This window comes from Zophobas morio, unplaced genomic scaffold (genome assembly GCF_036711695.1).
Source record: "Zophobas morio isolate AGI-343-1 ecotype UQ-CSIRO unplaced genomic scaffold, CSIRO_AGI_Zmor_V1 ptg000027l, whole genome shotgun sequence".
Classification (NCBI taxonomy): domain Eukaryota; kingdom Metazoa; phylum Arthropoda; class Insecta; order Coleoptera; family Tenebrionidae; genus Zophobas; species Zophobas morio.
Window position 1 is genome coordinate 590,327 of NW_026972132.1, and position 10,448 is coordinate 600,774.

The window sequence follows — 10,448 nt, forward strand, 5'->3', positions numbered from 1 at the left end:
ACCTGTTGTGTCACTCGTTTAGAATTCTCACCGAATTAACGACCTTTAAAAAAAACTAACAGTAAATTTTAAACTTTAAGCAAGCTATTTTTTCCCCAATATCTCCAATTCCCGGCCTACCCCTGTTAACATCCACCGCCCCCTCACTACGCATCTCTTCCGAATGACGCCTTCCGAAGGCGTAGGACTTTCTCGCGTAAGCAGCCACCATCGAAAAAAATTTCCAATAATTGGCCCAATTTCCATTCAGCGCTAAATCAGCCAGTCTTACGACGCTACTACAAAAACGTTTTTTTCAACAAGTAGAAGTCTCAATGAGGGAAGAATTAAGTTACAGTTACTATGACGCCTGTCCCGACGTCTGGCACTAGGAGGTCACAGTTGCCATTGATGTCTAAAGCTCCAACAGAGTCGGTCGTCTCTTAGTCTACGTTAACCATCCCCAGAGCTGGACTGGCCCCTTAACCTCAATACGTTTTTTCAGGGGGGTGTTCGTGGGGTTGCGAGAACCGTCTGGGAGCGTTTAGGGGAACGGACGCGAAGAAGAGGAGCCGATTGGTAATTGGGGGCCTGTGGAGGCAGGACAATTGCGGTTTTTTCGGGAGAGCTGGGACGTAAATAGAATCCGGGGTGGGTAGGGTAGTCAATGAATGTAGTAGTGGTTTGACGTATTTCATTTTTAATACACTTTTTTATTTAATATTTGTTTATTATTTATTTTAATGGATGCAGCGAGTCAATAGGAGTGAGCGAAGCTCCAGACACGTTTAATGTACAACGTACTAAGTATAATAAAAACTTGAACATTTATTCTTGATTTTAATACTTCGAAAATACTTTTCTTAATGAAGTCGCGACGATCGACAGACAAACGGACGGAAACGGGAAATCTGAAATCTATGGTTCGTCTTTCCAATTTTTCTTCGCTCGGGAGTTGTGAGCGAACAAAATGCATAGAAATGAGTGTGGGTGTAATTTTCGCGCGGCTTTATTGCATGGAAATATGAAATGATCCGGCCCTGGAACAACCCCTCCAGAGCAGGATAAACGGAACCACGATATTTTCTAGGTCAGAAGATTCATTGTCACCGCCTACTCGTAACATAATGCACGATATTTGATCTAGTAAACTAAAAGGACTCTCGCGTTTAACAAATAAGTTGTCGCATTTGAGCGTTTTCCGTCTGAAATTTTTAAGGACGACTCAACACAAAATTTACGACGTAATTGGACATTAATATTTTGATTTAAAATCAGTTTGTAAACTCTCAAATTCAATGTGTAAATTGGAAGTGTTCTACTAAGCAAAATGTTGGTTTAATGATTTGTTGGATGACGTCATCAGTTTTGGGGGGGATGAACGTGAAGATGGCAAGTCATTGATGGACTCGGTTTTACGTGAAGCTACTTAAAACGAGTCACGATTTTCAAGAAGAAAAACACAAAAAATTTGGAAAATACAATTCTTCCAAAAATTTAAATTTTTTATCCATACTGAATTTCAAAACTGTGAGAAAAACAAAATCATAAAATTTTTCTTTCTTTGATAAAAAACAAAAATTTGACGATTTCCCCACCTTTAAATTGTTAATACGTGAACCTTAAAATATGGCAAGGTTTTATGAGAAAAAATGTTTGTGGTAAATTTTAACCAGAACTAGAACGAGAAAGAGGGTGAGAACGAAAATGAGAATGGGGACGAGAATGAGGACTAGAATGAGGACGAGAATAAGAACGAGATTGAGAAGGAGAATGAGAAAGGGAATGACCAAGGATAATGAGAAGGGGAATTAGAAGGATAGTGAGAAGGAGAATTAGAACGCGAATGAGAGCTACAAGGGGAACGAGAATCGGCACCAGAATGGGAACGTGCATGAAAACGAGATTGGAAACAAGAATGGAAACGAGAATGAGCTGAAGAATGGGGACGAGGACGGGAACGAGAATGGCAAAGAGAACGGGATCAAGAATGAGAGGACGAGAATAAGGACTAGAATGAGAACTCATTCTCGTCCTAATTCTCCATCACATTCTCTTTCTCATTATCATCCTCATTCTCGACCTTATTTTCGTCCTCTTTCTCGTCATCATTTTCGTCCCCACTATCCTCTTCATTATCGTACTCAATTTCGTCCTTTGTTTGGTTCTCATTCTCGTCCTCATGCTCGTCCCCAATCACGTTCTCATTCTCGTGCTCATTCGCGTCCTAATACTCGTTCCCATAGTCGGTCCCGTCCTCATTCTTGTTGTCGGTCTCATTCTCGTTCTCATTTTTTTCTCCACATTCTCGTCCTTATTCTTGGCCTCATTCTCGTCCTCATTCTCCACTTAATTCTCGTCCTCATTCTCGCCCTAGTTCTGGTCTTCATTTTCGTCCTCATTTGCGTTCTCTTTCTCGTCCTAATACTCGTCTCCGTACTCGTTCTCTTTGTCGTTCTAGTTCTTGTTCTCGTTCTCATTGTCGTTCTCATTTTCCTCCTCATTCTCGTCCTCATTTTCATCCTAATTTACGTTTACTCTGTTTCTCTCTCTCCTTCTACTTCTCGCTCTCGTTCTTATTCTCGCTCTCATTCTCCTCCTCATTCACGTTCTCATTCTCGTCCTCATGCTCATCTTCATTCCCCTCTTAATTCTCGTCCTAGTTCTGGTCCTCATTTTGGTCCTCATTCTCGTTCTCGTTTTCGTCCTTCTTCTCCTCCTCATTCTCATCTCATTCTGCTCTTTATTTTCGCCCCTATTTTCACCTTCATTCTACTTCTTGTTCTCGTTCTCATTCTCGTTCTCATTTTTTTCTCCTCATTCTCCTCCTTCTTCTCGGCCTCATTCTCGTCCTCGTTCTCCTCTTAATTCTCGTCCTCATTCTCGCCCTAGTTCTGGTCTTCATTTTCGTCCTCATTTTCGTCCTCTTTCTCGTCATAATACTCGTTGCCGTACTCGGTCCCGTCCTCGTTCCCATTGTCGTTCTAGTTCTTGTTCTCGTTCTCATTCTCGTTCTTATTCTCGTTCCCATTCTCGTTCTCATTCTCGTCCTAATACTCGGTTCCCGTACTCGGTCCCGTCCTCGTTCTCTTTGTCGTTCTAGTTCTTGTTCTCGGTCTCATTCTCGTTCTCATTTTTTTCTCCTCATTTTCGTCCTTATTCTTGGCCTCATTCTCGTCCTCATTCCCCTCTTAATCTCATCCTCATTCTCGCCCTAGTTCTGGTCTTCATTTTCGTCCTCTTTCTCGTCCTAATAGTCGTTCCCGTACTCGGTCCCGTCCTCGTTCCTTTTGTCGTTGTAGTTCTTGTTCTCGTTCTCATTCTCGTTTTCATTCTCGTTCTCATTCTCGTCCTCATTCTCGTCCTGATTCTCGTCCTCATTCTAGTCCTAATACTCGTTCCTGTACTCGGTCCCGTCCTCGTTCTCTTTGTTGTGCTTGTTTTCGTTCTCATTCTCGTTCTCATTCTCGTCCTCATTCTCGTGCGTCCTCGTTCTTCTCTTAAATCTCTTCCTCATTTTCGTCCTCATTTTCATCCTAATTTACTATCCCGTACTCAGTCCCGTCCTTGTTCTCTTTGTCGTTTTTTCTGATTGTCTTGCTCGTTTTCTTTCTTATTTTGTTTCTTTTTCTCCTTCTACTTCTCGTTCTCGTTCTTTGTCTCGCTCTCATTCTTGTCCTCATTCACGTTCTCATTCTCGTCCCCATTTTCGTCCTCATTCTCGTCCTCATTCTTGTCCTCATTCTCGTCCTTATTCTCATCCTCATTCTCGTCCTCATGCTCGTTCTCATTCTCGTCCTCATTCTCGTCTTCATTCTCCTTTTAATTCTCGTCCTAGTTATGGTCCTCATTTTGGTCCTCATTCTCGTTCTCGTTTTCGTCCTTATTCTTCTCCTCATTCTCATCTCATTCTGCTCTTTATTTTCGTCCCCATTTTCGCCTTCATTCTCGTTCTCATTCCAGTTCTCTTTCTCGTTCTACGAAAAGTAGGACGAAAACGAGAAATGAGGACGAGAACGGAAACGGGAACGAAGACGATAACGGAGACGAAGACAAGAACGAGAACGAGAACAATAATGAGAGCGAGAATGGGAACGAGAATGATAACGAAAACGATGATGAAAATGGGGACAAGAATGAGGATGAAAATGAGGACGAGAATGAAGATGAAAATGAGTACGAGAATTAGAACGAGAATGTGGACGAGAATGAAAACGAGAAAGGGAACGACAACGATGACGAGGACGACGACGAGAATGAGGGCGAGAATGGGAACAAGAATGGAAACGAGAATGATAAAGAGAATGAGAACGAGATTAGGATCGAGAATTAGGACGAGAATGAGGAAGAGAATGGAAACCAGAATGATAAAGAGAATGGAAACGAGAATGGGATTGAGAATGAAGACGAAAATGAGGAAGAAAAAGAGAATGCGGAAGAGGATGAGCACGAGGACCAGAACGAGGATGAGAACGTAAAGGGAGGAAAATGACAATGGAAATTACCAGAAGGAAGAAACTAGAACGAGAACCAGAACGAGAACTAGAACGAGAACTAGAACGAGAAGTAGAACGAGAACTAGAACGAGAACTAGAACGAGAACTAGGACGAGAACTAGAACGAGAACTAGAACTAGAACTAGAACGAGAAATAAAACGAGATCAATAACGTGAACTAGAACGATAACGAGAACGAGAAATAGAACGAGAACTAGAGCGAGAACTAAAACGAGAATTAGAACGAGAACGAACGAGAACTAGAACTGGAACTGGAATGAGGAAAAGTCGAAAACTAGAATGAGAAAGAGAATGAGAACGGGAACTAAAGCGCGAACGAGTAGAAAGTAGAGAATGAGGACGAGAATGAGAACAAAAATGAGATGTCTTCGTTCCCGTTTCCGTTCTCGTCCTCATTCTCGTTCTCGTTTTCGTCCTACTTCTCGTAGAACGAGAACGAGAACGAGAATGAAGGCGAAAATGGGGACGAAAATAAAGAGTAGAATGAGATGAGAATGAGGAGAATAAGGACGAAAACGAGAACGAGAATGAGGACCAAAATGAGGACCAGAACTAGGACGAGAATTAAGAAGAGAATGAAGACGAGAATGATGACGAGAATGAAGACGAAAATGACAACAAGAATGACGACGAGAAGGGCGACGAGAATGGGAACCAGAACAGGAACAAGAATAAAAATGAGAATGTAAACGAAAATGGGATCAAGAAAGAGGACGAGAATGAGGAAGATGATGAGGACCAGCATAGGGAAGACAATGGGAACGAGAATCGGAACGAGAATGGGATTCAGAAAGAGAACAAAAGCAAGGAAGAGAATGGAAACGAGTACAAGAACGAGAATGAGGAAAAGAAAGGGGACGAGAATGAGAATAAGGACGAGAATGAAGACGAGAATGAGGTCGAAAGTGAGGACGAAGAGTGAGGATGAGAATGAGGACGAAAATAAGGACTAGAATGGGGACGAAAATGGGAACGAGAACAAAAACTAGGACGAGAACTAAAACAAGAAAGAAAATAAGAACGGGAACGGGTACGGGAACGAAAATGAGGTCAAGAATGAGAACGAGAACGAAGATGAGGATGGGCGAGAACGAGGATGAAGACGGACGAGAACGAAGATGAGAACGTAAAGGGAGGAAAGTGTCAACGGAAATTATCAGAAGGAAGAAACTAGAACAAAAACTATCACGAGAACTAGAACGAGAACTGGAACCAGAACTGGAACGAGGACTAAAACGGGAACTAGGAGAAGAACTAGAACTAGCAGGAGGAAGAGACAAAAACTAGAACGAGAAAGAGAACGAGAACGGAAACTAAAACGGGAGGGAGTACGGGAACGAGTAACGTAGAGAATGAAGACAAAAATGAGAACCAGATTGGGATCGAGAATGGGAACGAGAGTGGGAATGAGAATGAAAACGGGAATGGGATCGAGAAATAGGACGAAAATAAGGACGAGAATGGAAACGAGAACGAGAACTACAACGAGAAAGAGAACGAGAATGGGAACGAGAATGAGGAAGGGAATATGAGAACTAGAACGAGAAAGAGAGCGAGAACGGCAACGAATATGGGGACGAGAATGAGGTAGAGAAAGAAGACGAGAATTAGGACTATAATAAGAATGAGAATGAGGATGAGAATCAGGACGTGGATAAGGACTAGAATGAGGACAAGAATCAAGACGAGAGTGGAGACGAGAATATGATCGAGAATGAGGAACAGAATAAGAACTAGAACGAAAATGCGATCGAGAACGAGGACGAGGATAAAGACGAGAATGAGTAAGATAATGAGGATGAAAATGAGGATGAAAATGGAAACTAGAATGAAGACGAGAATGACAACGATAATAAAATCAAGCATTTTTAAGAACACGAGGACGAGAATGAGGACGAGAATGAGAGCAGGGATGAGAACGAGAATTAGAACGAGAATGAGAACAAGAATGGGAACAAGAGTGGGAACGAAATTGGAAACAAGAATAGGAACGAGAATGAGGACAAAATTGAGAACGATAATGAGGAACAGAATGAGAACTAGAATGAGAAAGAGAATGAAGGGGAGATTGGGGACGAGAATGAGGACGAGAATAAAAACTAGAATGACAACGATAGTGGGATCAAGAATGAAGAACAGAATGAAGACGAGAATAAGGACGAGAATGAGGTCGACAATGAGGACGAGAATGAGAACGAGAACGAGAATGAGGACAGATTGAATACGACAACGAGGACAAGAAGGAGACCGAGAACTAGAACGAGGATTAGGACGAGGACGAGAACAAGATCGGGAATCAAAACGAGAATGGGAACTAGAATGGGAATGAAAATGGGAACGAGAATGGGAACAAGAGTGAGGACGAGAATGAAGACGAGAATGCAAACGACAATAGGGACGAGAATGAGAATTAAAATGAAGACGAGAATGAGGATGAGAATGAGGTCGAAAAAGTGGACGAAAATGAGAACGAGAATGAGGACAGAATGAAAACGAGAAGGAGGACGAAAAGAATAACGAGAATTAGGACGAGAACGAGAAAGAGATCGGGGACGAGAACGAAGACGAGAACGAGAATGAGAGCGGGAATGAGAACGAGAATGGGAACAAGAATGGGAACGAGAGTGAGGACGCGAATGAAGACGAGAATGAAAACGAGAATGGGGACGAGAATGAGAATGAGAATAAGGACGAGAATGAGGATGAGACTGAGGTCGAGAATGAGGACGAGAATGCGAAATAGAATGAGGACGAGAATGTGGATGTGAATGGGAACGAAAATGGAATTGAGAATGCGGACGAAAATGAGGATAATAATGAGAATTTGGACGGGAATGAAGACGAAAATGATTACTAGAATGAGGACAAAAATGAGAACGAGAATGAGGACGGACGAGATCGAGGATGAGAACAAGGACGAGAACGACAACGAGATGGAGAACGTAAAGGGGGAAAAGTCGCAATGGAAATTACCAGAGGAAAAAATAAGAATGAGAGTCAATACAGGAACGAGGATAAGCAGTAGAATACGAAGAATTAGCTTTTGAACGTGGATTAGAACGTGAAGGGGAATATTAACACGAAGGACAATGCAGCGGAAAAAATTAACAAGAATTATAGAGTCATATTTAAAATGAACGAATGAATGAATAAATGAATGAAAACGAAATAAGAGGAATACGAGAATGTAACTAAAGTAAAAATCAAAATCAGAACTATAGTGAGAAGGATTGTAAAGGGCTAGAATGACAATGAAAAGTAGTAAAGAACGAGAATGGGAATAGGAAAAATGCAAACGAAAATCGGAAAACAAATGAGAATCAAAATCATAACGAAAATTGGAACAAAAATTAGAATGAAATTGAAAATAAGAATAACAACAAGAAGGAATTAAAATGACAACGAAAGATGTGAAAAAGGAAGGGAACGGTGATAATTTGAAAACTAAAAATGTGGACGGAAATTAGAGCGAAAACAAGAATGAGGAGAAAATCAATAAGAAGACGAAAGAGAATAGTACCAAATAAACAAGATACTACTAATAACAACGATAAAGACAAGAACAAATATGAAAATTAGAAAGAGATTGAGAACAAACATTTGGTCCAGAATAAGAACGAGAACGGAAGGAAAATGAAAATCAAAACCATAATTACAATAACAGATTTGTGAAACACGAGAATGTGAACGAGAATTAGAATGAAAACGAGATACAGCGAAAACAGACCGAGAATGGAAAGAAGAATACGAACAAGAATATACAGTGTATTTGATCCAGTAAGCTAAAAGACCTCTCGCGTTTAAAAATAAGTTTGAGTGTTTTCCTTTGAGAACAGCTCAACAGGAAATGTACAAGTGTAATTGCCCCTTACATATTCGCATTTCCGCCCGGAATAATTTATTATAAATTCATTGCAAATATTATACAACAATAGTCGTTGAATGGCGATTTGAAATTCAAATCCGAAATCTCGTGCCATGTGGACATATCGTCAGTTTGATTGATATCATTTCCGTCGCGGGACGCCCGGATTATTCAGGAAGGATAAGGTAATGACGAAACGTCAAACATCCGACCACAGGTGGCGCACGAACTAAACTTACCTATGCAGACGCTGCAGAAAATCGAAAATCCCTAGTGTGCGTGTCGCTGCAACGAATTTCACGGGGTGAAGGTTTCGAATCTGAATTTTAAATTTTCGAATTACGTAACATGAAAATTTCACGCTGCTAGGTGCATGGGCCGGTGTACCGAGAATTCGGTGATAAAGTACACGAATCCATCATCATCGCGATCATAACGTTATACAGGGTGTTCTTTTTGCTCGACGCGGGGGGACAAATTGATGGGTTCGGGCGATCCCATCGCAAAACGGACCATTAATTTTTATTGGCCCATCATGTTTAAGATCTTTTTTGCGCTACTAACGGTTGATAGCTCGTAAAATGTAATCGCTACTTTAATCGTTTCGGAATTTTGATTTTTTGGCGCTTCGTGGCCTTCTTGTTTTGTGCCGAGGTGGAAGATTGGGCGGCGAGGTTTAACGGACGGTTAAGCCGAAATTGCCGAATTTGGGGGCATGGCCGTGCTCTGAGTGGCACATTTATTCATAATTCGGTGCAGGTTTGGCTCGAGGCGACGGTACGTACATATTGAGATGATTTCGAGCTTCGTTTTCGACAACGAGATTCGAATTATCGTACGGCAAGAATACGACGAGGTTCTTATTCGCGAATTTTTTACTGATTCAGTTCTAATCTACAATTATTTTGGTTTATAATTAGCTTGTAAACTCTCTAATTCACTATATAAGTTAAAAGTATTCTGCTAAAAATATGCTTGTTTAATAATTTCTTGGAGTGACGTCATCAGTTTGTTAGGTGGGGTGAATAAATACAATTTCCTTCATATTTTGCCTCCAATAAAACGAAGTTAGTCAAAATTGAAAAACTAGCAATCTGAGTAAAAAAAATTGCCAAGAAAATCACCCTGTATAAATGAAATCAAATGTTTCCCCATTATTAATTAAACGTATAAGATACTTAATACGAAAAATTAAAAATTTATTTTTGACATAGTGATTAAACAAGTAAGAACAAGAATATAAATAAAATAAGAATCAAAATAAGCACAAGAATGAGAAAATTGTCAAAAAGAAGAATGAGAATGGGCAAGAAAACACGATTTAGAATGAGAAAATAAAATGAGAACTAGAACGAGAAAGAGAACGGGAATGAGAACAAGAATGAGGACGAAAATGGGAAAGAGAAGTGAAACGAGAATGAGGACGTGAATTAAAACGAGAATAAGGACGAGAATGAAAACCAGAATGAGCACACGAATGACAATGAGAACGAGAACTAAAATGGCAAAGAGAACAGGAAAGAGAATTAAGACAGGAATGAGGACGAGAAGGAGGACGAAAATAGGGACGAAAATGAGGACGAGAATGAGAATGAAAATGAGGACGAGAGTGAGGACGCAAATAGAAGACAAGAAAGAGGGCGAGAATGACGACCAGGATGAGAACTCGAAAGAGAACTCGAACGGGAATTAGAACTAGAAAAAGAACGAGGACGGAAACGTGAACGAGAATAGGGATGATAATGAGAATGAGAATAAGTTCGAGAACTGGAACGAGAACTAGGCCGAGAACTAAAACGAGAAAAATAAAATAAGAACCAAAATTAGAACAATAATAAGAAAATTATCAAGAAGAAGAACGAGAATGAAAACGAAAACGAAACCAATAGACGAGAATAGAAGAAAATCAAAACTAGAATTAAGATGAAAAACTACGGAAAAAAGAGTGAGAGCGTGAGTTAGAATGATTAAGAAAAATAGAATCAAGAACGAGAAAAAAAAAATGAAAATGGAAACAACAATAAACAGAAAATAAGACCGAATATTAGAACTAAAGTGAAAAGGATTTGTAGAACAAGGTTTAAAAA

The 10,448-nt window shown here is 40.4% G+C and overlaps 2 protein-coding genes across 2 annotated transcripts; both read left to right on the top strand.

Moving 5' to 3' along the window:
- Nucleotides 1-342: 342 nt before the first annotated feature.
- Nucleotides 343-4,168, top strand: LOC135136814 (uncharacterized). Its single transcript, XM_064066234.1, has 3 exons — nt 343-417; nt 485-558; nt 3,943-4,168. The coding sequence occupies exons 1-3, from the start codon at nt 343-345 to the stop codon at nt 4,166-4,168; spliced, it is 375 nt and encodes a 124-aa protein (XP_063922304.1).
- A 787-nt stretch (nt 4,169-4,955) lies between these two features.
- On the top strand, nt 4,956-5,418 carry LOC135136815 (uncharacterized). The gene is made up of 2 exons (XM_064066235.1): nt 4,956-4,974; nt 5,069-5,418. Exons 1-2 carry the CDS (start codon nt 4,956-4,958, stop codon nt 5,416-5,418), a joined length of 369 nt encoding a protein of 122 aa, XP_063922305.1.
- The last annotated feature ends 5,030 nt before the right edge of the window (nt 5,419-10,448 follow it).